General features: G+C 38.0%; 1 protein-coding gene across 3 annotated transcripts in view; it reads right to left on the minus strand.

Moving 5' to 3' along the window:
- The window catches only part of TOP2A (DNA topoisomerase II alpha), a 42,331-nt gene that overhangs the window by 1,939 nt on the left and 12,594 nt on the right, over nucleotides 1-27,798 (minus strand). Inside the window, exons 16-32 of one of the 3 annotated variants that reach the window (XM_087916975.1) lie at nucleotides 25,840-25,949; nucleotides 13,445-13,537; nucleotides 12,671-12,785; nucleotides 12,218-12,339; nucleotides 11,601-11,749; nucleotides 8,306-8,537; nucleotides 7,773-7,907; nucleotides 7,450-7,650; nucleotides 6,386-6,581; nucleotides 5,899-5,990; nucleotides 5,470-5,622; nucleotides 5,290-5,373; nucleotides 4,676-4,873; nucleotides 4,461-4,563; nucleotides 4,242-4,379; nucleotides 2,902-2,995; nucleotides 2,089-2,141 (exon numbers count right to left, since the gene is read on the minus strand). In XM_087916975.1, the coding sequence (XP_087773101.1) occupies nucleotides 2,089-2,141; nucleotides 2,902-2,995; nucleotides 4,242-4,379; nucleotides 4,461-4,563; nucleotides 4,676-4,873; nucleotides 5,290-5,373; nucleotides 5,470-5,622; nucleotides 5,899-5,990; nucleotides 6,386-6,581; nucleotides 7,450-7,650; nucleotides 7,773-7,907; nucleotides 8,306-8,537; nucleotides 11,601-11,749; nucleotides 12,218-12,339; nucleotides 12,671-12,785; nucleotides 13,445-13,537; nucleotides 25,840-25,949 (2,268 nt within the window). The remainder of the gene's footprint in view (nucleotides 1-2,088; nucleotides 2,142-2,901; nucleotides 2,996-4,241; nucleotides 4,380-4,460; nucleotides 4,564-4,675; nucleotides 4,874-5,289; nucleotides 5,374-5,469; nucleotides 5,623-5,898; nucleotides 5,991-6,385; nucleotides 6,582-7,449; nucleotides 7,651-7,772; nucleotides 7,908-8,305; nucleotides 8,538-11,600; nucleotides 11,750-12,217; nucleotides 12,340-12,670; nucleotides 12,786-13,444; nucleotides 13,538-25,839; nucleotides 25,950-27,798) is intronic. The other 2 variants (XM_087916976.1, XM_087916977.1) reach the window with 2 other exon arrangements.

The following is a 27,798-nucleotide window of genomic DNA, read 5'->3' on the forward strand; positions in this document are numbered from 1 at the left end:
TAATTTAACAATAGGAAAGAATTACTGGGGAATTCTCTCCACTGGCAAACCTCTGTCTCAAGAGTAAAGGCCTAATCGAAAGAGAAAACTCTCTGGTGAATTTATCAACAAGAGATTGTTTCTTGACCATCAAACTGATATAGAGGAGCAGGTAGGATGTATATACAAATGACAAACCAAGAGAGTGACCTGGAAAATTAATTTTTAGATGTATAAGAGACTTATTAAACCCTTGAAGTAGTCTGTATCACGGGATAAAAACTAATTATAGAGAAATTAAATCATACAGTATTTGAATGATCGAAAAATTAAGGCTCTCAGAAATAAAAGGAACATAAAGGTAAAGGTTTCCTCTGTCCAGTTTTGTCGGACTCTAGAGGGCAGTGCTAATCTCCATTTCTTAGACTAGGGAGACAGCATGGTCCAGAAATAATTCCGTGGTTATTGGCTTACATGACTATAAGCAGGTGCATGGAGTGTAATGTTACCTTCCTGCTAAAGTGGTACCTATTTGTCTGCTAACATGTTTTTGAACAGCAGTTGAGTAGGAACTGGGTTGAATAACAGGGGTTGAGTAGGAACTGGGTTGAATAACAGGGGTTCATCCTGTCACATGGTGCTCGGGTCTCAAAACTGGGCTGTCAGCTTTCTTTGACTGCTAAGCCAGCACAAGCCCGAAAAAAAAATAAAGTTGGTTTATTGTATCCAATTTAAAATAAAACTTTTTTTTTTGGCGAAGTACTGGCAGTTTTTATGGACTTTTGCCAACACCAGGACTGAAAAGATGTTTTCTAAATTTGCCCATACGGGAATGGAATGAAGAAATATCCTTCTATAACTTTATAGGTGGTGAAGAAATACTAAATTTGTCCATACTTCTTGTAACGAAGATTGAAAGTCACTTTTGAATATATTTTTATTTTTCTTTATCACATCCTTTTTACTTCTTTTTCTTGCACTTTTTATTCTTTAGTATTTTTAAGTTCAATTTGTATTAACTTTTACTGTTGCAATCAACATTTTTAAATAAAATGTTACACACACACAGATGCCAAAACAACAATTCTCCTGCTACTAGATACAAGAAAAAACATTGTGAAAAAGAATGAATAATATTGGAAAAAATGCTTCCAATGAAATGCCTTCTAGACCTTGTTTTTACAGAGGTTGCAAAGCAAAAGGACAATGTAGAGAACAACCACACACATAAAAAATGGGTTGATTGCCCTTTTGTTTGTACACTGGATTTTAAAGGGGATTTTTTTGGGGGGAAGCATTGCTCTCGCTGACTGGAATGTTAATGACTAATAGCTCATAGGAAAAATGTGGAAAAATCAAAACTTCAGAATCTGAGAAACATCTGATATTCATGATGTTTCAATTTTTTGTGTCACATTTGAGTTGAGTGGGGAAAACAATTGTTCTAAAAATGCTTCAAGAATTAGTGGAGGTAAAAAATACAGGTAGTCCTTGACTTACATTTCATTTAGTGACTGTTCAAAGTTACAACAGCACTAAAAAAAAGTGACTTATGACTGTATTTCATACTCATTGCAGCATCCTATAGTCATGTGGTCAAAATTCAGGTGCTTGGCAACTAATATTTGCAATGTCACTTTGTTATGTGATTCCCTTTTGTGGCCTTCTGACAAGCAAAGTCAATGGGGTAGCCAGATTCATTAAACACCCATGTTACTAAATTAACAACTGCAGTAACGATTACGCTTAACAAATATGGCAAGAAAGATAATAAAATAGAGAAAAACCCACTTAACTATCTCACTTAGTAACAAAAACTTTGGGCTCAGTTGTGGCCATAAATTGAGGACCACCTGTATTTTGAACCAATCCGTAATCTTTATATTGTTTAAACTAAGATAATCCATGATGACTACTGCTACAACTACAGAACCTAACAGGGTGCCTTGTTACAACATTAGTTATACACAGCAGACATATTACAGACTCAGTTGTGTAGCATAACACCTAGGGTAGGACCTTGCATTAAAAATGGGAATGGACTGAGGAATGAATGCTGGTTTTTATAGGCTAAACAGAGATTATGATACAAGTGAATTATAGACTCACCCAAACTACTGCTCGGTACTTCTGATGATTTGAACCTCACTTCCTTTTGTTTCCTAGAACATAAATTCTGTATTAAATTATGCATTTACTTTGCATCGGAGCCAATACATGCCCATAGATATTTCTAACTGGGGAAAAAATTAAAACTTTACCAAGAGATTGTAATTAATTGTAGGATTGATTTGCTCAAATGTTGAGATTTGCTCCATTTTAAAATTATTTTCTTTTTCAAAACTTGCACCACTGCCCCCAAAATAAAAGCAATGCAATAATAGTGCATGGCTTAGGAGGATCTATTGGTCCTCCGATAGGACTGATCTATAGGGCCTATCGCAGCCTTAGGAAAGATTGATCAACTGTACGTCCAGTATGCCAAGGAGGTGTCTAACTGCCTTCTGAAGTGTAAGAGTTTGCTGGGTTCACCTGTTGTAACATCTCCCTTGTTGGTACATCTGGCAGTAAAGCCCTTTTAAAATTTCTGACTGACCTCACATGGATGAGAAAGTTCCAACCAAGAGCGAATGTGGCCTGGGGGCCTTATGCTGCCTAGGTCTAATGTAGATCGTACAAGTCAAAAAGTGCAAGTAACCTGACCTTGTACGTAAGGCAGTTTTATTAACTTTTTTTTTAAAGAAAAAATTATTTCTGATCTTGTCAGTATTTCTATGTAAGAACACCCTCCCCCCCAATGAAATATAACAAATCTGTGCAAAAACTATTTTCTCAATTCTGACTAATTTGAAAATCCAGGCAAATATTTTTTAAGAAACAGCCAAAATAGGAGAATCACATCTACATTCTGGAGAAACTTACGCAGGAATAGCCTTTGGTTTTATTATATTTTTCAAACAGGCTTCAGCCAAAGCAGCTTCATCCGTATCTGAATTAGAATCTTGCATACATGTTGCTTTTGCCAAATATAATAGAAAAAGAAAAGATCAGCTGCAGCCCAAAAATGTGAGACGAAGGCAGGCTAAACAACAATACAGGTAGTCCACAATTTACCACAGTTCATTTAGTGACCGTTCAGTTACAACAGCACTGAAAAAAAGTGACATGGTCATTTTTCACGCTTACGATTGTAATGCCCTCTTGATCATGTGATCAAAGTTCAGTTGCTTTACAACTGGTTCATACTTACGACGATTGCAGTGTTCCGGGATCATATGATCAGCTTTTGTGACCTTCTAACAAGCTAACTCAAGTGAACCCAGGTTCACTTAACAACCACTTAACAACATAAGTTAATAACTGTGGCAAGAAAGATTATAAAATGGGGTGAAACTCATTTAATCAATTTTTGGCTTAGCAACATAAATTTTGGGCTAAATTGTGGTCGTACGTTGAGGACTGGCTATATATTCTTAAGCAATAGGAAATATAGAGAATGAGGGAAATGTTTTGTTCCAATCACAGCATAAACAATTGCATTGTGAAACTTTTGCTGAACTGTTTAAGCCATCCATAGTTTGAAATTATAAAAACAAAATCTGGACAGGATAAGTAAATCAAAGCTGATGTACCTAGTCTTCACTCTCCATTCCACTTTCCAAATCAATTTATTCCATTGGTGAGCTGGGACACCCCCTTTATCTATTTAGTTGCTGTTGCCTTTAGCTTTCTCCCATTCTCTCTCTTTCCGCCCCACTTTTATCTGGGCCACAAATAGCTGTTTGTGCATGGATCAAAACAGCTGTGCTTTAATTCAAGCATAGGACGCCTAGAAACCTTGTACAGTTTAATTTCTGCATGCACCATTTTGTATAACCTTACTAGGAACTGTGGATTAGAATGATTTTAAAAAATAAATAATCTTCTTTCCCAAAGGTTCCACTTCATGTTTGAGGTTATTCATAGCAAAAATGCTTTAGAACAGGGTTGTCGAATTTGATTTCATCGAGAGCTGCATTGACCTGGTGTGGGGAGTCAGATCAACACCACTCGTATCAGGGGCCTGTGTGCCTGATTGCTCTGCCAGCAAAAACGGGCGCCTGAGCTCCATTTTGGGCTGTGATGGCCTCCTGCAACCCTCTGCCAGTGAAAATAGAGTCGGGAGGGCTGCACACAGCCCTATTTTTGCAGGATGAGATCTAAGCATCTCGAGTTAAGATTCTGCATGCAACGAGCTAATCTTAAGTTCTTTGAAAATGTACCTGACACTTGGTGGTGTTGCGCATAAGATTCTAGCTCAGAGTCATTAGAGCCATTTCCATCTTCTGAGTCAGACCAAGGATTTACTGTCATTGCTTTTTTTATTGGCTTGAACAACAGTTTTGACTGTGTCTTTACACCTGAAATTTAGCAGACTTGTTGGCCACAGAAAACATAAACTCGCAGGAAAATTTGATTCCTGCTAAAAAAAATTTTTTTACCTGAGTCCATTTTCAGTTTCTTCATCAATCTTTGTTTAAGATTTATCGGTTCCTTGCTGGTCCCTGGGAGATCTTGATTCTCGTCAAGCTCAATTTTTTCAGTCTATAGATCAGCAAATGTGAAAGAGAGTTTATCATTACTGGGGACAGGTAAAAGAAAGTTATGAAACTAGTGAAGAAAACTGAATACATATACCCCTCCAAAGACTGTTTACCTTGATTTTTCTTTTTAATTTCTTCTCTGCCTCCAATTTCATCTCATTGGTTATTCGGGGGATAACTCTCCTCCCTTGGGGAGAAGGGAGGATTTCCTGGAGCTGAAGGGTTTTTGCTTTTGCTTTCCCTCCTTTCCCTTTGCTGGGCTTGCCTGGGATTCCTAACATCTCATCCTGTTTTTCTTTTGCTTCTAACACCTAAAGTGTGCATAATAAAAACAAAAACTAATAGTTTGTAATGTTTGGATTTGCAAGTGTGAAATTTCACCAAAAGAAAATCATCTTATTTGAGGGTTGGGGTATTTCTGCTTTAGCATCAATCTGCACTTCTACACAAATGGAAGAGAAGAATTCTATATTCAAATCTGAAATAGGTAGCAATCTTTGCATGCATTAAGAGAGCTCACGTCACTGGAATTTCAGGGCTATGCGTACATCTGAGCTTTGGTCGCTCTGTATGTTTGCTTTAAAACATACCAATAGTCACAACGTTTCAGTCCCTCTTTTTAAATGCCAGCACCTTACCCAAATGAAGACACAGAACTATTGATAAGCAATGTTTCACTTAAAGTGGAAGTTGACTGTATCTGGCCCCCAAATCCAAGTTTACTCACATCAAGTTCCCGAATGAAAGCAGCCATATCTTCTCGCCACAAGTCAGTAGGATCCTTCTGTTTCAGGTTTTCTAACTCTGTTTCCTAATAAAGCCAGCAAGAAACAGTTACGTCCATATTTGACCTTTCAATACTAGTGTACAAGTATTTTTTTTTTAAAAAAAAAGCTCATCCACCTACTTTATTATCCCGCTGCTTACACAATTCATCCTTTTTTTCTTTTGTTAGGTACCAGAGGGGCATGTTCAGAAGGTAGTTAAAATCTGGCCCACTGGCTGCTGCAGTCGATTCATTTTCTTTATCAGTATCTTCTTCTGCATTTTCATCAATGTCCTGACATGGCAGAAGAGAGATGTGACCAGGGTTAATAGCATAATATAGTAATAGTACTTAGTACTTGTCCTTTCAAGGGGATCAGGAGATAACCCATTCCTTTCTCTCAGTACTTTCCTTTAGAGCACCTACAGTATCTGCTTCAGAAAGCCAGTGTTTGGCATGAAGATCTATTTTCCACTATAATAATATGGAATTTTAAAGAGATTTTTTCTAAATTATTGACCCAAACCCTTAACAATTGAGTAATTAAAAAGAAGAGACTGAAAACCATACCTTCTGTTGAGATTCTTTCCATGACTTTACTGGATCAGAATCATAACCCCTTTCAATGAGAACCTGTATTAATTCTTTCTTGGGCTTGTTCTCTAGAGAGGAAGACCACCAAGAACAGATGAGCCAGCAGCCAAAATAAAGTGTCATATTTAGCACCAAGCTAAGAACATGTCAACTTGCTATGCCACAAACACAAAAGCCACACCAAAATTTTGGAATTACTCTTAATGGAAAGCAGAAAAATAAATACTCATATGTTTAGCACTTCAAGTTGTACATTCAGTTTAAATTTTATTGTGTAGATTATTTAAATTTTTATTTCTAGAAAAGTAAGCTTAGAGGAAAGATGCCTGTCAGGGGAGATAATTCTTTGTTAGATGTTGGCTTTTATTCTCTCCATTCTAACCCAGAAAGGGAAGCTAGGAACTATTTCTGTAATACTTGTTCTACTTTTAATGGCTTGTAACAAAATCCTAACAGTGCTTACCTATCACTATTTTCCCTTCTATTTTTTCAAGGATGAAGCGAGCTTGGTTGTTTAGTTTTGCAGATTCTGCACCCAGCATGCCAGCGAGCCACTCTTTTCTTAAACCATAATAACGCAGTCTGACTTGATAGAATTCGTCTAGAATATCCTCTGCAGTCTCATATTTTTTAAGGCAGCCTGCATGGTCAAAAAGTACCTGAAACAAAGGGTAAGGTACCACAGATCTATAGATAGCAGGGCTGTGATCATGCATTTAAAAGCTGGATACAATTCCTTTAATGATTCCATGCAGAACATTACATTACATGGTCCAATCCTACTCACCTCCATTTCTCACTATGGTATTTTGATACTTTAAAGGAATTGTACATGCCTGGTTTCTAAAACAGGCCCTTACAATCAAGAGGCAAGAGCAAAAAAGCTTTCAGAATTTGGAAAAAAAGTAGCTCTTCCTAATGTAGCAGAAATCACATAAATAGCTAAAAAAAGTAATAAGACAGGCCTGGTTAAATCTATTAGCAAAACTGATTTTCTATTTCTCTAGTCTTAACTGAGAATTTGGACTCTGAAGATTTCAGTTAAAAACTGAAGATTTTTGTAGAAACCTTGCCACAAAAGGATTCTATTCTGAGACTCTGAGTCTTAGCTGAATGAATGGAAATGGCTCCCAGAAAGCATTATCCCTTGTTCTATAATTTAGATTTATGAGTGAACAACAGTTTAGTCAAATAAGTGATTAATAATTGATAAGAATGTACACATATATATTAGACTGATAATGTGAGAATTTATACGAATGATAAGTGATGACTATGGAAAGGAAGCACAAAAGATTTGTAACCAACCGACATACTATATGCATGTAATTTGATGGTTTTATGTTTTGTTTTGGTAAGTCTGTCCTAAAAAAATAAAAGTTGTTTGGAAAAAAAAGAATTTATTTGTTTAAAAGATGTATATGGTCTGTATATGTGTGATTGTGCATGTAAGAGAGACAGACAGACAGATTCTCTAGGTATGCCTATCTTGCTACGAAAATGGAAGTCTTCTGAATTTTTACTTACCATATTGCTACAAGAAAGAGGACTTTGTAATTTGAAGACTTTATGTAGACCAATAGCCTCTGCCTCCACTAGTTTCTGTTCACTCATTGTTATGATGAATTTGACAGTGGTGTCCGTGTGGTACTCTTTATAGTCTGTTATGAGTGATGGAGTCTTCTCTGTGCCAGTCAGCATAGGCTCCAGAACCTGTTCTTTGTAAGTCTTTTGATAGATGGGAAGAAACAACATAAAATGATTTTATATTTTCCTTTGATTGGGGAGTTCAGAAACATATTTGCTATTAAGGCTCAGAGAGCATAGTACAAAAACAGAACATGCCTTACCTGTGTCCATGTCCGAACAGGAAGCTCTGAAATTTCAATGGTGGTTGAATTAAGAACAGATATCTCTCCATTGATAATGAAATGATTTTGTCCTAGTTCATCTATTGTCCCCTTGAAATACTTGTAACTAGGAATCTAAAAATATTAGAAGCTGTATTAAAATAAACCACCCTGAACATGTGTTTTGTTTGCATAATATAATCAGAATCCAAATGGATTAAGATAATTTCAACGAAGGTTCTGAAAATAGGAGTAAGAGGTTGTAGAGAAAAGGTCATAAATGGTTTTATGAAAAGCAGTACAAAAATCTCCAGTATAGAGATAATATTTATTGACTTCATATTGTTTTCTTTTAAAGAAAGTGTCATTTTAAATGCTATAGGCAATTTTTAAAAGAATTTAAATGGTATGCTTCCAAAGTCCAACTCGTAAAGAAAATCTAATTGTGTCTTTGTCCATGCACCTGTGATTCTTTTTTCTCTTCTCTAAAATTACCAGATCATTTTTATTTAATTATTGATGTAATTTATTACCATTCTTAATGGCTCATCTCCATCAAGCATACGTCGAATGTTATTGACCACTTCTCGAATGTCATAATTAGGAACTTTACATGACCAGCCAGTCCCAATGCCTTCAGCACCATTGATCAGCACCATAGGAATGATTGGAATATACCATTCAGGTTCAACTCGTTGGTTATCATCGTACAGAAATTTTAGCACGTTGTTATCCACTTCTGGGAAAGCCAATCGTGCCAAAGGACTAGGAAAAATAAGAAGCTTAAATTAAAATTGTGTTAAATAATTCTAGAAATAAGGATAGGGTTATGGGGTCTTCGTTACAAATGAAGAGAAATAAGGAAGAAAAGAAATAGCCAGAGGATGATGGCAAGGAAGTGAAGAAATGGCAATAACTTTCTGTAATCTCGACTTCCCTTTTTAAAGCCATAAGAGAAAAAGAAATGTAAAGGAGGGTTGTGGGGAAGGGGAGAACCCAATACCAGGAAAATTCTGCCTCTTGAAAGCCAACCCAAATGTAGTTTCTTCACTACCACAGACAATGCACATGTTGACCACAGAGAAGAAAAGTTAAGCTTTCCTTTTGGACTCTTTTTACTGACAGAGAAGGAAATCTTGCTATATCTCTTTGCGGCCCTATCAATGTATAGGTTCAGACACGTATTACCAATAAAGTACAATAATGTGATACAGAAATATAATTTGATGCCATTTTATTTTATTTAACATATTTATGTATTAAATTATTGTATTATATCCTATAACTATATTTTATTCTACAACTATTGTATATAACCCTTCTCACTTCTGCTTCTGGCTGCACGCAAGGAAAGCAGCAAAAAATTTTCTTCCTCTCCTCCCAAACTCTGCCAGAAATGAGTCTTTGGGACCCCGCAAGGCCTCCTACTCCAAAGACGCTGCTCCAAGATTCATTTCTGGCGGAGTTTGGGGGAGAGAGAGAAAGACTTCTGCTGCTTCCCTTGCATGAAGCCAACTCTCTCCTCTCTCTCGCTAAGAACGGAGCTGGGGACGGTATCCTGTGATCCCAAATAAAGAACGATCGATTGGTCGGAAAACGGAGTGGGGTTTTCCTGCAGACTTTTGGGGGGATTTTCCCAGATCTCTGCTGCTTTCTGCAGAGACGCTGGGAAAACGTCAGCAAGCCACCATCAGACAAAATTCATATTAGTGGTCCACAGGATTTAAAATTATGAGTTTGATTGTCCCTGAGGCCCAAAAGGTTGGCGACCTCCGGTTTAGTTAGTAACATGGGTTAAGTGAATCTAGCTTCCCCATTGACTTTGCTTGTCAGAAAGTTGAACACATGCCTGACTGTCATAAATATGAGTCAGTTGTCAAGCATCTGAATTCTGATTATGTGACCATTGAGATGCTGCAATGATCATAATAGAGATATAAGTCACTTTTTAAAGTAACTTTGAATAGTTACTAAATAAATGGTTGTAAGTTGACGACTTACTGTACACTAAGTTAGAAAGGAGTGTCTGAGTCAACTCTAAGAAAAGCAACCTGCTTCTACCAACCTGAGCATTGTAAAGATATATCTAGGGCTTGCAGCATCTTTTCCACCATGCAGCCTAGTTCCAAACTGACCAATGGGTTGCTATATCTTGCTATATCTCTTTGCGGCCCTATCAATGTATAGGTTCAAACACGTATTACCAGTTAAGTACAATAATGTGATACAGAAATATAATTTTATGCCATTTTATTTTATTTTAACACATTTATGTATTAAATTATTGTATTATATCCTACAACTATATTTTATTCTACAACTATTGTATATAACCCTTCTCTCATTTCAAATTGTTTGTTTGGAATTTTATTGGCAATGTGTTTGGACCTGTATGTTGATATGGCCTATAGGCTAATCAATACACACACACACACACACACACACACACACACACACACACACAGACACCAATATACACAGGAAATTCAAACAAAACTTGGACCTAACGTGTTTCGTCTGTTAGATCTGAAGCTTTTAGATTATGGTTTGTTAAATGAAAAGTTTACTGCAAGTTCACTGCATTTAAATTAATAACAAAGCAAATCTAAGATCTATAAATCTAAGTACATCTGAAAGATATTTCCATTTCAAGGCAGCCTTTCTTGTTGGCTATATAAGAATAGTTCTAACACCATAGGAATACAGGTAGTCCTTGACTTATGACCACAACCCAAATCTGAAATTTCTGTTGTTAAGCAAGACAATTAAGTGAATTTTGTACCATTTTACAACCTTTCTTGCCAGTTAAGTGAATCACTGCTGTTGTTCAGTTCAGTGGTCGCCAACCAGTGGTCCCCGGGCCACCGGTCCATAAGAAAATTTTGGTGGTCCTCAGAGAAATGTCACCCCCCAAAGTAATTAATCCAGATTGTGCGGGAACACAAGACTACGCCACCCACATGGCTCAAGGGAACACAAGGCTTGTGTTGCAAACAACATGAAGTAGTGAGGGGAGGGGGGAAAGGGGCGGAGGGAGGGAACGTGCTCCACTCACCCCACGCTTCTGGCCTAGCCTGCTTCTTTCCACTTCTGCTTCTGGCTGCACGCAAGGAAAGCAGCAAAAAATTTTCTTCCTCTCCTCCCAAACTCTTGCCAGAAATGAGTCTTTGGGACCCCGCAAGGCCTCCTGCTCCAAAGACAGTGCTCCAAGATTCATTTCTGGCGGAGTTTGGGGGAGAGAGAGAAAGACTTCTGCTGCTTCCCTTGCATGAAGCCAACTCTCTCCTCTCTCCCGCTAAGAACGGAGCTGGGGACGGTATCCTGTGATCCTAAATAAAGAACGATCGATTGGTCGGAAAACGGAGTGGGGTTTTCCTGCAGACTTTTGGGGGGATTTTCCCAGGTCTCTGCTGCTTTCTGCAGAGACGCTGGGAAAACGTCAGCAAGCCACCATCAGACAAAATTCATATTAGTGGTCCACAGGATTTAAAATTATGAGTTTGATTGTCGCTGAGGCCCAAAAGGTTGGCGACCTCCGGTTTAGTTAGTAACATGGGTTAAGTGAATCTACCTTCCCCATTGACTTTGCTTGTCAGAAAGTTGAACACATGCCTGACTGTCATAAATATGAGTCAGTTGTCAAGCATCTGAATTCTGATTATGTGACCATTGAGATGCTGCAATGATCATAATAGAGATATAAGTCACTTTTTAAAGTAACTTTGAATAGTTACTAAATAAATGGTTGTAAGTTGACGACTTACTGTACACCAAGTTGGAAAGGAGTGTCTGAGTCAACTCTAAGAAAAGCAACCTGCTTCTACCAACCTGAGCATTGTAAAGATATATCTAGGGCTTGCAGCATCTTTTCCACCATGCAGCCTAGTTCCAAACTGACCAATGGGTTGAAGTAAGTTCAGGTTGTTGCTGCCCACAAAGTTTTGAGCCAGATTAATAATAGTCAACATCAGTGAGGTCTGAAAAAAAATATCAGTGATGCACTACCACCAAAATCATCAAACATCAATAAAACAAACAAGCATTGGAAAGATAAGCTAATCACTAGCACTAGCCAAGAAAATCCAAAATCATTAGAAACTTCTACCTTTATTCCAAATAAACTCTGCTTCGACTATTGGCTAATTGACTTATGATTTGGTAATTAGAGGGAACTCCATCTTCCAAGCCTTGTTACTAGCTGCAGCATGTATGGACAACCTATGGCTTTCCAAAATTTGCTGAACTTCAACTCCCAGTGGCCCTATGTCAATAGAGCAAATGATGAACATGCGGGGAACGTAACTTAGTCATATTTATAAAGTCTCAGATTGCTGATCACTGGGCTAGAAAATGAAAAATCACACACTTCTTGTAATAATTCCTAATATACTTACAAACTATATTTTTACTTGCTACTTTTTGAGATCCCTTTAATATTCTGTTACCTCTCCATGGTGGTAAGAGGACATCTCTGCCACTGATCCAGCCAGCTGAGCTACTTTTACCTCCCGCTTGTCATTTCTTTTGAAGCATGTATATAAAACTTTCCTCTGACCTGGTTTCAGTCCTGAAAGAATCAGAGAAGCCATTAGTAATTACAACGTCTCTTCATAATGAGCCTTACCTAGCTAAGGCATTCTCAAAAGGACAAATCTTCCAAGTTAGAGTATATATTAGTTTATTGGAAATATATCTGCCTTATATCAAGGCAATAAATATACATTTTCTGATGCATTAAATCCTGCTTCAGGCAAGAATGTTTAAGAATATAAGGCTTTATAAAGGTTCATTTGTCAGTTACAAAACTTACCCTCTTTGTGGTCTATCTCTTTTAAAAATTATGAACTATATTCAAAGTACATAAAATCTTGTTTAATTTGTAAAAAAAAGCCCCTTACCATCAATTAATGATGGAATGGATCGCTCATTATCAGAATTTGAGAACAGCACAAGTTCCTTGTTGATAAAATCATTGTAGGTCAGATAATTTGTAGTTTTCCCATATAGGTAATCCTAAAGAAGGCAAGGCAATTTAAGACACATCCTTAAAATAGTATCCAAGTGCTTTCAACAGAGATATTACCATTTCTAACGGCTTGCTTTAAAAAAAAAAGCGAACACAGGATTTTTTCACTTGGACCACACATAGCTAGATGTGAAATGATAGACTTTCAACTTGGACCACACATTGCTGGATGCCCTCTTGTGGCATAAGGTTGATAAAGAATGCATATGCATCAGTTGTCTTTGATGGAATCTGTCATTTCATTAATATACATAAAACTGCCTCCATCAAACCTTAGTAATTGGTGTGTGAAAAAGTTTTCATTTAGGAAACATCAAACTTAAAATAAACTATATTGACTGCAGTGGAAATATGTTGAGCCTGAAATCCTTTTAGTGAGCCTGAAGTTGGTTGACATTAGCTCAGAAATGTTAAAAAAATCAAATATTTATATATTTCTTATTACTGATTGTTTCTCAACTGTTGCCAAATATTTAGTGAGTCAAAGGTAGAGACATCCCACTAATGCTAAAATAATAAAAAGAAACTACCGGACTATTTGTATCTTAAATTTAATAGACAATTCTCACTGTTCACAAGTTCTATGTATATTATTCTGCCTCAAATTATTCAGAAGAAATCCCATTTTATTCTGAAGGCAACTTACATCTGGCAGACCAAGAAGCTTCCGTTTCCTTCGGTCTTCCATGAAGTTTGTCAGCCACTCTTTTCGATCGTCAACCTTTTTTTTACTAAAGGCCTAGAATGAACAAAAAATTTACTAAACAATACTTACACTGCCAAGTGCTTAATTAAATCAGTTTTGATAAATAAGAAGGAATCAAGATGTCAAAAAGCAGCAATTGCTGTAAAGAGCTCCTCTGAAAAAGTATTTATCACTGTAGTTTTAATCTCTACACATCTGCTGCCTTATTAAAAGCGTCAACTCAATTAGAAAAAGCTGAGAAAATTCCAGGACATGAATGAACATCAAAGAAAATAGAAGGAAGAGAGATCATACACATTCTGCAACACAAGCTAGATCCAAACCCACAAAAAGTTGAACTTACCTAAGGAACAGATAGCCAACAAATATTCTGATTCCCTCCAATGCTTCCTTGGATATGATGGGTTAGAGGTGGATTTACAAGCAGAGATGAAAAGTCAACAGCTTATAGATCTTAATCGCCACCCTCCAAACACGTTGCTGTAATATGCTCTGTGGCCGCAGTTTAATACAGGATGATGTGCGTATCAACCTGATAAACTTAAAAGAATAAAATGTAAACTAAGTCTGCTGACGGCACAAACGGTTCTCTCTATCTTAGACTTGTCCACAATTAAAATCAACTCCTTAAAAGAGGAGTTGGAAAACATTGAGAACTAGCCAAATAACAACTCTACCAAAGCACATATCTCCCGTACTACGCATGCCACAAAAACACCAGCTGCAAAGACAAGGACAACCTTATCCCTACACCAAGGAAAAGGGAAATCAGAGTTGACCACTCCTGTGGAAAGAGCGGGAAACAAATTCTCAGTGGGCATGTAACCAAGAGAGAGAGCCATTTAAACAGCAAATGCTAGCTGCAGCCTAAACAATCCACCTTACAAATATTAAATAAACAAAGGTGAATGGGAACAAAGAGAACAATCCTCTTGCGAGGAGTATCTGACTGATTTACAGCAGGCTGACTGACTTCCATTTAGCAGAGGCCAAGAACAAATTCTACATACATTTGGGCAACCCGCAACTCCTAGATTTTAAAATGAGACCTTTAAACTCCTTGTGCCCTTTTGGTATTCTTTTTGCTTTCAAAAGTACCTGGTGGTTATAGGGATCTGGATAGGAACAACAGGCTTCAGCTGAACACTAGCCAAACAGAGTGAACTATGGGCGCGAGGGACCTCATGATCCAGCTATTTATCATCTTTACTTCTGGATGGGTCTGCACTGCAGTATGTATCTGTGGGTTCTCCTGGACTCACAACTCCTGCTCAAAGAGCAGGTGAGTTATGGTTAAGAGAGCCTTTGTGCAAGTTGTGCACAAGTTACACCTTACCTCGATCGTGAAGCTCCGAGCATGGTGATTCCTGCCCCGGTCATCCCTTGATTGGATTAATGCAATGTGCTCTACATGGGGCTGGATTATCTGGAAAGCCAGAGAGCTGGCGCAGAATGCAGTAGCGTAATTCTGAGGGCTCCTAAGTGGCACATATAACACCAAGTTGTGGATTGCCCGTTTGCTTTCAGGTCCAATTCAAGGTGTTGTTTATTACCGTTAAAATACTATATGGGATAGGTTCCATATATGAGGAGCTGTCTCATGCCAAGGGATGAGCCAGTCCCCTTTGCGCTAGCGGAAGAGGCTAGCTGTAGACCCCGTCTGCTAAGGAATTCAAGGGAGCAGGGCCAAGGAGAGCAGCTTTTTCTGATCCTGGTCCCGACCCTGTGGAAGGCTCTACCACGGGAGGCAAGAACTGCTCCTACCCTTTTGGCCTTCTGGAAAAGTACAGGCAATCCTCAATTTACGACCACAATTGAGGCTAAAATTTCTGTTGCTAAGCAAGGTAGTTGTTAACTGAATTTTGCCCCATTTTATGTTCTTGCCACGGTTAAGTGAATCACTGCGGTTATTGTTAGTAACACGATTAAGTGAACACGATTCACCATTGACTGTCCTTGTCGAAAGGTGATCACATGACTCCGGGACACTGCAACTGTCATCAGTACATGCCAGTTGCCAAGTTTCTGAATTTTGATCAGGTGACCATAGGGATGCTGAAATGGTTTTGTGTGAAAAAATGGTCATAAGTCACTTTTTTTCAGTCCCGTTGCATAGTTGGTCCTTGACTTACAACCACAACTGAGCCCAAAACTCCTGTCACTAAATGAGTCTTGCCCCATTTTATGACCCCCCCACCAGTTATTAGGCAAATCACTGCAGTTAGTAGCATGGTTGTTAAGTGAATCTGGCTCCCCGATTGACTTTGCTTGTCAGAAGGCTGAAAAAGGGAATCACATGACCCAAGGACACTGCAACTGCCATAAATGTGAGTCAGTGGCCCAGTGTCTGAATTCTGATCACATGATCTTAGGGAAGCTTGCAATGGTCGTGAAAAACAATCACGTCACTTTTTTCAGTGCTGTTGTAACTTCAAATGGTCACTAAATGAATGGTTGTAAGTCGAGGACTATCTGTATTATCCCTTGGTTTTGCCAGTCATCTTGGGGCCTGAGGGAACAGCTTACTGCTGGTGGTGGTGTATGAGGTAAGGAAACCTCATCCCTGCATTGTCTGTCTCTTAGTCCTGTTTTGTATATAGTTTTAAATTTTAATTTGCACATCTTTTTATTTTTCTTTTAATAATCTGTAAGCTGCTCAGGGTTGCTTTGTAATGGAGTGGACGGCATAAACATTTAATAAATACACACTTTTTCTATCTCTTTAAAATGTATTTTAGGCTCAGAAGAACTCAGCCCACTCCTAAACCAATCTGGTCCCTTGACTTTAAAGAATAAATATGACTTCAGATAATCTCAAGGACACTTTTCCAGTTCTGCTCCCCCCACCTTCCACCCATGAATGTCCAGGCAAGTTTGAAAAGTCTTTTCTTCCCACAGCAAGACACAGTGCAGATGACCGGAGAAAAACACCAGATTAACTTTTTCAGTGCCCTGCCAGAATCAGAATAAACTGATATTCTTAGAGCGGATGATTTGAGACAAACTCGGGTGACCTAACATATAGTAACCAGATCTCTAATTGATCTGGTTTTACCAACTATCCAAGACAGTTTCATCATTTTGAGAAAAGACTTGTTGACATGGCGGTCACCCTCCTCTGACCTATGGAATCTAGATATGCAGAGCATTAGCAAAGAGTCCCCTGGAGCAGATTGAACTTATGACATAATGCCCAAAATGTATAAAATCCAAAACATAGAGAGCTGAAAGCTGCTGACAGACAAGGAGGTTTTGACTGCTAAACCTTAGGAACTGCAACTTGAGTCAGGAAGTAAACAGCACCAGAAACATGACATGGACCTTTTCTGCTTAACATACCTCAAAACTGGCACACACTTCAACCTTCCAAGCAAACCTTTGGTCTAGGAATCACCTGAACTCGTGACAATGGCAGCTCCAGGTGCAGAAAAAATATCACCACCCAAACCGGAACCAACCTCTGCAACAAATTATACTGACATGAAACAACAATCTGGTAATGGTCACCATGATTCTGTACCTCTGTTAATGTTAAGTGCAATCCACCATAAAAGTTATCCAGTTTTATATAGCAGCACAAGAATGGCAAAGGCAGGCTAAATTATCACCGGGGTCTTCTAGATACGGAAGAACTTTTCAAAGTTTCAGAATGATCGCATGAGCCATATCATTCATTTAGAGATCTCAATACATCACCAGCCACCCCCTCAGACAACAAACAAGGAAGTTTCACATTAGGATCACTATCTTTGCTCTCTTGAAACACTATTGAAAGTGAAGCCAGAAATAGAGACCCTGCTCTTTAATTTCACAACCTATGGACAGTTTCAACTGGGAAACTGTGACCCATCCTAGACCAAGCCAAATCCAGAAACACTAGAGAAATTTCTAGAAGCCTGGCACTCTGACAAATTAACCATCAATGGACCTATAGACATAAACAATATGTGCATACTATGCAAAAGAGACAATCAGCAACCAGAAAGGGAACAAAGACCAAAATATGTCCCCACCAGCAATCCACACCCAGATGAGCAAAGATAGCACCAAGATTAACATCAGACCAACAGTGAAAATGTAAACAATATCACAGTCAAGGAACTGCCAAGCAGACTAACATTAACCATTCTAACCAAAGAACTTCCAAGATCACTACCATCTACACTGACAGGGCCAGCCACTAGGGGTGGCCCACAGGCCAGATCCGGCCTGCAATGTGGGTCGAATGAAGCCAGCACGGCTGTCCTGGAAACTGTAAGGGGCTGTTTCGTGTCACTTCAGCCAGGCCCATGTCATCCTGGCAAGTGCACATGTGCACAAGAGGTGGCCAGGATAGTGGCGGTGGGGCATGTGTGCGCATGCCCCCGCCACCTCCTCCTCCCGCCACCAGCTCACAGAGGACAACTAGAATGTTGATCTGACCCACGAAGAAATTGAGTTTGACACCCCTGCACTAGAATATTCTATTAAGAAAACTCAAGCTTTTGAGAGTGTGTGCCATACTTTGTGCACTAATCAAACAGGTGGTGGTAAGGGTGAAGGGGAACTGAGACACAAAACAGCTTATGTAGAAAACAAAAAGGGGTCAGTAAAAAAGGACTCAAATGCCTCTACACCAATGCACCAAGTATGAGGAATAAACAAGGTGAACTAGAAACCCAAGTACATGAGGGCAGCTATGATACGGTCGCTATTATGGGAAGCTGGTGAAATGAACCCCATGAATGGATTCCATAGAATAGAATATATGAGTAGAGGGATTTAAACTGTTTAAAAGAAATAGACCTAATATAGTGGAATTGCACTATAGATAAGAAATAATTCTATCGCCACAGAAATATAGCAGAACAATGATGGAAAATCATCTTGAATGTATTTGGGTCAATATAAAAGGGGAGTATGACATTGCCGTAATTGTATACCACAGGCCAGCCAACCAACCAGAGGAAATAGATGAACCTTTTGCTAGTCAGTTAACTAAGGTATGTAGGAAGCACACCACAACAGTGATGGGGGACTTTTAACTATTCTGACAAGTGGAAGACAAACCTTATGCCTAGTGGAAGATCAAACAAGTTCCTGACAAAACTAATATATAGCTTTGCCTTCCAAAAGGTAGAGAAGAGAAGTAGACGGTCAGCCATATGGGAATTAATTCTCATTACTAGAAAATGAAATGATAGAAAACATTGAAGATGTTGGGGAAGAGTGATGCAATATTGGAATTCAAAATTACGCAAGTGCAGGCAATAGAACAAAGTCTTCAAGAAAGTTGATTTGAATAAACTTAAACAGAGCTTAAGAAGGATTCCATGGATGAGAATCCTCAAGGGACAAACAACCCAAGCTTGAAAAAAATGTGAAAAGTGAGATTATAAAAATCCACACTAGTACAATTCCAATGAAGAAAAATGAGAGATCTCAAAAGAAATTAGCTTTGCTGCACAAAGAACTCTCTGATAAACTGAAATACAAAAAGGATAAGTATAAAAGAGAGGCACGTAACTAAGGCAGAATATCGGCAAATAGCTCAACCTCAGAAAGATGAAGTCAGTAAAGCTAAGGCTCAAAATGAACTGAGGCTGGCAACAAAAATAACATTAAAAAAAAAGCTTCTTCCAACATGTAAAAATAAAAGTCAAGCAATTGGTCCATTAATGGGAGAAAATTGCAAGAAGGTGCTGAGCAGCAGGGAGAAAGCAGAATCGCTTAATTTGTTTTTTATATCTGTCCTTACAATAAAAGGGGGGAAAAAGTCCATCCTATCAAAAAAAGTATTGTGAAATGCAGCTAAGGAATGCAACTCAAAATAAGAAAAAATGGCAACAGAATACCTATCCACTTTAGATGAATTCAAAATCACCAGGACCAGATGGATTACACCCTGAGCTACTGAAGGAATTGGCAGACGTGATTTCACAACCACTGAATCACATCTTTCAAAGAACTACCAGATGACTGGAAAAGGGCTGATGTACTTCCTACCTTGAAAGACAGGGAAAAATGAATCAAAGAAACTATATACCCTATCAACCTGATGTAAATACCTGGGAAAACACTAGAAAAAGTAATCCAATTACAAATCTACAAATACCTAGAGGCAAGCAAAGTCATAAACAGAAGCCAACATGGCTTTGTGAAAAACCGATCACGCCAAGACAAATCTTATAGCATTCTTTGACAAAGTGACAAAATTAGTGGACCAGCAAAATGCTGTGGATATAATTGACTTGGACTACAGTAAGGCATTTGATAAAACACACCACAACCTACTACTTGATTAAGATGTAGCATCATCACCAGATGGATTGTAATTGGTTGACCAACCGCACTTAATGTACAGCCCTTAATGGAACAGCATCTACACCAGGGATGTCAAACTGGCGGCTGATGAGCCAGATGCATCACGTGGAAGCCACGTCCATCCCAGCTTTGCAAATGAGAAAAATAAACGAAATGTGACGTGATGGCAATGTGATGCAGTGAGTTTGACACCCGTTATCTACATGGAGTGAAGTATGCAGTGGGGTACCCCAAGGTTGTCTTAGGCCCAGTATTTTTCAATATATTCATCAATAATTTAGATGAGGGGATAAAAGGCGAACTCATCAAATTGGCAGAAATAGCCAACTCATGAAGATAGAGTCAAGATACAGAAGGGTCTTAGCAGCCTTAAACACTGAGCGCTATCTAACAAAATGAAATTCAATGGTGAGAAAAGTAAAGTTCTACATCAAGGTAAGAAAAACAAAAAAGCACACAAGTATAGAATAGGTGATTCTTGGCTCAAAAGTAGTACCTGCAAGAGGGATCTTGGAACGCTAGTGGACAATTACTTAACTATGAGCCAGCAGTCTGCTGCAGCTGCCAAAAATGCCAATGAGATCCTAGGCTGCATTAACAGAGACAGATTCAAGATCACATAAAGTGTTAATACCACTTTATGATGCCTTTATTACTAATTATGCATCCAGTTTTGGTCACTATGATATAAAAAAGATGTTGAGACTAGAAAGAATGCAGAGAAGAGCAACGAAGATTAGGAGACTGGAGAACCGTTCCAGGAATTGGGTGTTTAAAGAAAAGAAGGAATAGGGATGTCATGCTAGCAGTGTTCCAATATCTAAAGGGCTGCCACAAAGAAGAGGGAGTCAAGCTATTCTCCAAAGCACATGAATACAGGACAAGAAGCAATGGATGGAAGGAAACCCCTAATCAAGGAGAGAATCAACCTAGAATACGAGAATAGAGAAATTTCCTCACCGTTAAGAGTAATTACTCAGTGGAACGACTTCCCTCCAGAAATTGTTGCAGACACGGGTGCGCTGCGGGCCACCAAAATTTTCTCACGGACCACTAGTGGTCCCTGGACCACTGGTTGGTGATCTCAAGACTAAAAGAGCTTCAAGGTCCCTTCTCTTATTCTGTTAAAATAAGAGGAAACTCCACTTCTCACTAGCTTTGATGATATCTAGTTTTGAGTAATGATAATGCCAAGCTCAGAGAGCATCACGGACACCCCACACCCCATAGAATCCATGCCTTTATAAGTTACACCTCCCAATTCAACATCTTTGTCCCAAGAGACGTTGTCAATGATGACTTTACTGAGGGATATGCATCATTATTTCTCTTAGTAAATCCAGGCCCGGGACAAGGGAGATATCATACTGATCTGAGTGCCTATATCCTAATTATTCTAAAAAGTGAGATTACATCAAGAGATGCTGTTGAGAAGTTAAAACAAATAGCTATTCTCAACTTTTTTAGAGAAATTGTTTCTCATTAATTTCTATAAACTTCTCAATATCCCTCAAACATATACTGGTGAAATTTGGGGAAAAGAAGAACATTACATCAATGCACTTGAATTATGCTTTCCCACTTGCTCATATTGTACCTGAAGGGATTTCAATGCCAGACTAGGCTCAAATGATAATCAGCTATTTGCCAAAGTTCCACCAAATTTGCAGACTATCTCTCCCCACACTTCCAATTATAAACTCTAAAGTTCTCATTGGACATCAGATATACGTACGTTTGACCATTTCCAGACCCAAATCTGGAAGAAATTGAACTCTTCCTCAATTGACAAAATTATTTGAGCTTGAAAGTGCAATGCAATGCCCAAAGACATTGCACCAAATAAATTCCTATTAAGAGAGAAATGAGACAGCTATGTATTTTAGCTTTTCTTTTTAATATATATTAATTTCCTAATTGCCAAATTAAATAGTCAATTTCTTCATTTGCTAAAACTGGGAGAAACACAACTGTATTCTTTTGTATGCAAATAACACTATGTTGCTTTGTCAACACAGACTGGCTTGAACTAGGCGCTCCAAATATTAGCTGAGAGCTGCCAAAAACTTCTAATTACACTAAAACCAAGGTCACGGTCTTTGCTGAGCACGCATGTGTAGCCATAAATCTCATGCCCATTAGTCATTTGCACAAAAAGTGTTGGCTTTACAAACCCTTTATTTCTCCAAAGGACCTCAACATATACCTGCAGCAATTAAAAGTTCTTTCAGCTAAGATCCAAATTCAGTTCCATTTTGGAGCTCAATTGGGCCCCTATAGGTCATTCCTTTCTTTGGAAAAAATGAGTCCATGTTTTTGAGAAACATCATTAAAGCACCTTGCTGTGTTTCAAAGATGGTCCTGTGCTGTTAAACTGGTCTTCTTGAAATTGAGACTTCTGCCTGGATTTACATCTTCTACCGGCTTAAGCTCCTCTTCTTTCCAATTTGATTTGCCCCCTTTTACTATGACTGACAGCTTTCAGTGTTCCTGGAGCCAGGCAATACATGCCAAATTGCAACTCTATGGGTATTTATGGTCAGCCATTATCTTGATGGGCTACAAACATGCTCTAGATCAGTAGCCCCCAATCTTTGCGGCTTGGCAGCCCAGTGGAGTGGGGGAGAGGGGAACTGGCCTGGGGAGCGTGGGGTTCAACTTGCATAAGTTAAGCTGCATGCCAGCCTGCTGCATGTGCAGCCCGATTATAAATAGGTTGTAGCCCAGGGCCAGCTATTTATTATAGCATATAAGAGCTATGATTTAAAGTTGCAAGCAGATTTTCCAAGTCTATCAATAAACATCTCGAGCCAGTCCGCACATTCTCTCCAACTGATTAAATATCTCAGTTGCCTAACAATCCTAAAATTCAGAAGGATTCTTTTTTTTAAGCCAGATTCAACACCTTCCCAACAGCTCTTACTGGAGGAAGATGCAAAAGTCAAAATCCTCTTCAGACAGAGACTGTGTCTATGTGGTGGAGAAATAGCTGCCTTAACAGAACATGCTATTCTCTACTGCCCTGTCAGGAATTATTATTTCCACTTTTTACAGTATGTAGCAACAGCACTTAGGCTTATATACTGCTTCATAGTGTTTTTACAGCCTTCTCTAAGCAGTTTACAGGGTCAGCATATTGCTCCCAACAATTTGGGTCCTCATTGTACCCACCTCGGAAGGATGGAAGGCTGAGTCAACCTTGAGCCTGGTGGGATTCAATCATTCCAATCTGTTTCATCACATGTTATTATCGGATCAATCTGATTTTATTTCTCTGACCACAATCAAATAGTTTCCTAGTTTGCATATATAGCTGTAGTATTAATTTCAAGCCCTCCAGACGCACATATATTCTTTTATTTTAATTAAATATGACTTTTGTATTCTATTTGCTGGTCTATGACCAAATAAATGATTGATTGATTTAATAGGCAAATTAAATCCATTTTAAATTCCACTATATTATGCCTAAACTAACATTATATCTCTCACAGCTGTCTGCTGATAGGAAATGAAAACCTCAAAATACGATTGAATTAAGTTGACTTCATATAAATCCAAAAATCTTTAGAAAGAATATATGCAACTAGTCCAGAAAAGTTAGTGTTCGTGTATTTTGCAATCAAATACAAAACCATATATTTATCCAAATTCACCCAACAGTGATAATTCATTGTGTCTGTAGCATATTTTAACTTTTATAATTGCTATTAGATAAATAAAGGTTGAGTTCAGGCACCTAAACTCTACAAACCACCTAAATTCTGTGGCAGGGAATAAGATTACCAACTGGGGTTAAAAAACAAAATAAGCAGAAGGGCTTCTTGTGATTCATGTCCAAACAAGTTTGCAGACTCACAGAAACAGAGGGATAAGAATTGAACTGAATGCCTTCCTGGTGGCTTCCGGCTTGAGCTTCTTCAGTGACAGACCGAAACCTCGTCTCTGCGAGGCTTCGATCCGTGCTTGCCACTGGAGCGCCCCGAGCCGGCTGGCTTCGTGGCTAAGCCACCCCGTAGAGGGGGTGAAGAGGGGGGAGACTGCCTGCAGGGTTGAGGAGAGCCGCATCTCTCCTCCCCAGCTGGCCATTACTCCCTTTCCCAAAGGCGGTTGCAACGGTGGTCAGAAATGGCCACCACAAAGAAGAACTCAACCGGAAAAGAATGTGCAGGAGGAAGACAAGAGGAGAAAGTTTTGGTTGACCGGGTCAGCAAAAGCAACAAATAAGGTACCCTGGAATTGAAAGTGTTAAAAAACAATAACATTGTTCCCTAAGAAGACTTTTAAGCTGTGAAGGAGAGAGATAAGGGAAAAGATTTGTTTTTTTTCCCTCTTTTTCCTATACTGACAGCTAAGAGACTTAAGTAAGAAATTGGAAAAAAATCCACTTTGATATCAATAGGCATTTAATGCTGAAAATAAAAAGTCAAAGGGATAATAAAGATTTCTGGATAATTAAAAGCTTTTGAAAACAGGAAAGGAGAGAGGAAGAATAAAAGGGCAGGATCTGGAAGGGAGGAGACTGCCTGGAAAATCTCAACAAGATTTCCAAAAGATACATTCTAACTGAAATATCGCAACAAAAACCCCAGGAAGAGAAAGTCGAAAAAGAAATAAGAAGATATAACTCGGGACTATCTGGATCACTTGATGATTTCTGGATTCTTGGTTATTGTTTTGAATGACTAAAATCAATCGGGTGGTTATTTAAAACGGCCCCACTTTTAGAAGAACTGAAAATGGAACTTAAAAAGTACAAAGAAGATGCACAAGAAGGGAGAGGTTCTTTTGGTTTCGTATTTCAGTTTTTAGAAATGGAGATTTGGAATTACGAGAAACAACAAGAAATGCCTGCAGAACAAGAAGATTGCGACAAAGAAGAAACCATCTTTAATGAACAAGTAATCTTAGATGGGGGGGAGAAGGAAAAGGGGAGGGGGGGAAAGAGAATGGAAAGTTTAAGATTGGGAAAAACAACTCCAAAAGAAAATAGAGTGAAAAATAAGTATAAAATCAGAAAGCAACAGAAGAGGGAAATGCAGAAGAGAGAATTAGAAATAGAGAGACAAGGGGGTAAAAAGGGGAGGGAGAAGATAAGAGGGAAGAAAGAAAGAAAGGAAAAGAAGTAATAAAGGACAGAAACAAAATACAGAGAAACAGCGCCTATTTAGGGTGAAAATTTAATGGAAAAAGGGATTCTGCAAAGGTACATAAGATAGTATGGCTATATTAGAAAGAGAAATAATTTTAGAAAATATGAAACAATGTATGATTAAATTTTCTGATAAAAAAAGCTATCGTTATTCAGTGGAATGCTTGTCAATAAATAAATGTAATAAAAGATATATTTAATGATTTATAAAACATATGTGAAGAGAAATAAGGGAAAAATTAATTATGGAGATTATATGTGTTTTAAGGAAGTATGATATTTAATTGAAAAGAAGTGTTAAAGATGTTAAGATTTTAATGAATATTAATGATAGAACTGAACTGGAACGGAATGAGGGTTTATAATTACATATATTTACAATCTTTTTTTTTTAAAGAATATGGTGTGCATTATAAGAATGTACCAAGCAGAATTGATTGGAAGTTATGCATTATGTATTATATTGAAGGTCATAACCTTAAGGTATATATTGAAGTTTAAATAAGAGTTGAATGGATGCAATTAAAAGATATAAAGGTGTCATACTTCAATTAGTAACTACAGGAAAAAAACTTGTTTAATGAGAAAAGATATTATAAAATTGAAACTACAGACAAAGTATAAATATAATGATTTGAATTGAGATGAGATAATCAAATTAAAACCGAGAAAATCAAAAGAGGGGAAAAACTATATAGAAAATGTAAAATAGTATAAGATATGGAATACAAAAAGGAGCATGAAATTGAGTTTTGTGTCTGTATAAAGTTCAAGCTGGGACCATGCTATTTTCAAAAAAGATGTTTTACTTGTATTTTGTATGTGTGAAAACCCAAATAAAACTTTATTTAAAAAAAGAAAAGAATTGAACTTAATCTACCAGGGTGATTGCAGCATCATCTTCAGGACCAGAGTACTTGAATGGTATTCGATGTCTTGTCATTGCTGAAAAATATTCTTTTGCTTCCTTTGAAGTGCTGGTACCCAAACCTAAGGAGATAGAGAATCTAAGTAAAAAACTTAGATAATATAATCATATTTCACTCAATGTGCAACTTTTATTTTTATTTAATTATAATTTTAGTTTTAAGGCTCTGGATGGCTTACAAATAGAAATTAAAAGAAAACAGAACAGATAAAAAGGACAAGAAACAAAATTCCAACCAGACTGCTTTCAACAGAAATTCATTTTCTTTGCATCAATGAAAACAGTACTTTATACTGTAATCAGATTTGGCATATAAACATTAAAAAGTATTCACAATTATTTACAAGTGCAACAGCAGAATCATTTGGTCTGAACTTATTCTGGATCCATCTAGACTCAAACAGGTAAAAAAAGACACCCATAAGCATTCTACAATTTGCTCCTCTTCGGATGTTGACTATAACTCACTGACTAGGTGAGTTAGATGTGAACAGGGGTGGGATTCTGTTGCAGTAAATTAAGAGAATCAGACTTCGGAATCAAAAGAGGTTGCTTTTATTTGCGCAAAAGTTCAGAGCAATAGAGCCAAACCAACATTTGAACCCCTCTTATGGAAAAGCAGATACTTATATACTCTTCAAAAGCAGCAAAACACGGAAATGTAACATATTAACATTGATTGGTTACATGATTTGAGTGACCGACAGATGAACCTGTGGTCTGACATTTTCCGTTCTTTTGTTCCTTAGAAGAATCAGGTCAATAGGTCTCTAAAAGCAATACATTTCTTCTCTATGTCCTGCCTCAATTCTACCGGTTCTATAGAACCTCTTGTTAACTTTCTAAGCAGTTAGAAGTAATCTCCTTTTGTTTTTTTCCCACCTTATTACATTCTTGGCAGACAGCCTAGTCTTACTGTCTCTAGAGCTTTGGGGAAAAAAAATAATTGAATAATGAAGCAAAGCTTTTAGTGACAGGGAACCATTCAGCAAGGCTTCTTGGCTAGCTAGAAAAATTGACATTCAAACGTGAGTTTACTTATTCTTTCTGAGTTTTGATCTAAAATTGGTTTTTGGTGAACTTTAATTCTGTGCTTATTGATGGGATAATTTTCCCTATTCAGCTTCAACAAGCAACGGCTACTGTTGTGATTTAATTATTTGTATTGTGTTTCTATTTTTTTCTGCCTCATGGTTTCTTTTTCTATCTGGGGAGGAGGTCTTCCTTATTGCTTTAGTACTATCTGGCACTGTCCTTTTGGGGTATATTTCCAAGAGGCCGGATGCAAACTTGGCATTGTTTTTTTTTATTGCCTTTCTGTGGGGCATGTGACCTTTCCTTAAATCTGGATGATTTCCTTAAGATATCTTGTGAGGTGAGTGAGACCAGCTTTAAATGGTGCAAATGGATCTAAGGATTGCTTTTCCTGGGTGTGCTTTTCCTAGAGAGCTTAAATAACCCCTCTACTAAAGGGTTTCACTTTATGAACAAGAATTGGCTGCATTTTAACTATTTTCATTCCTCAAGGTGCTCTGACTCCCTGACTGATTTGTAACTCTGGTTTGCAGGTATTTTTAATCTAAAGTTTGGTATTTAGGGCAGCTTTTTGCAAGCAAAGCTTTTTGTATTTTTGTACAGGTAACCCTTGACTTAGAACAATTCATTTAGTGACCATTCAAAGTTACAATGGCACTGAAAAAAGTGCCTTATGACCATTTTTCACACATATGTCCGTTGCAGCATCCCCACTGTCATGAGGCCAGGCGGGAAGCCTTGAGTGATGTCGAGTTGGCCATGCCCACCTAGTCACATGACCACCAAGCCACACCCAACTAAACCACGCCCATAGAACCAGTTGTTTAAAAACTTGAATCCCATCCCTGGATGTGAAGTACAGTTCAATGTACTTGA

The sequence above is a fragment of the Pseudonaja textilis genome, chromosome Z (genome assembly GCF_049901715.1).
Source record: "Pseudonaja textilis isolate UNSWEBS1 chromosome Z, rPseTex1.2, whole genome shotgun sequence".
Taxonomy (NCBI): domain Eukaryota; kingdom Metazoa; phylum Chordata; class Lepidosauria; order Squamata; family Elapidae; genus Pseudonaja; species Pseudonaja textilis.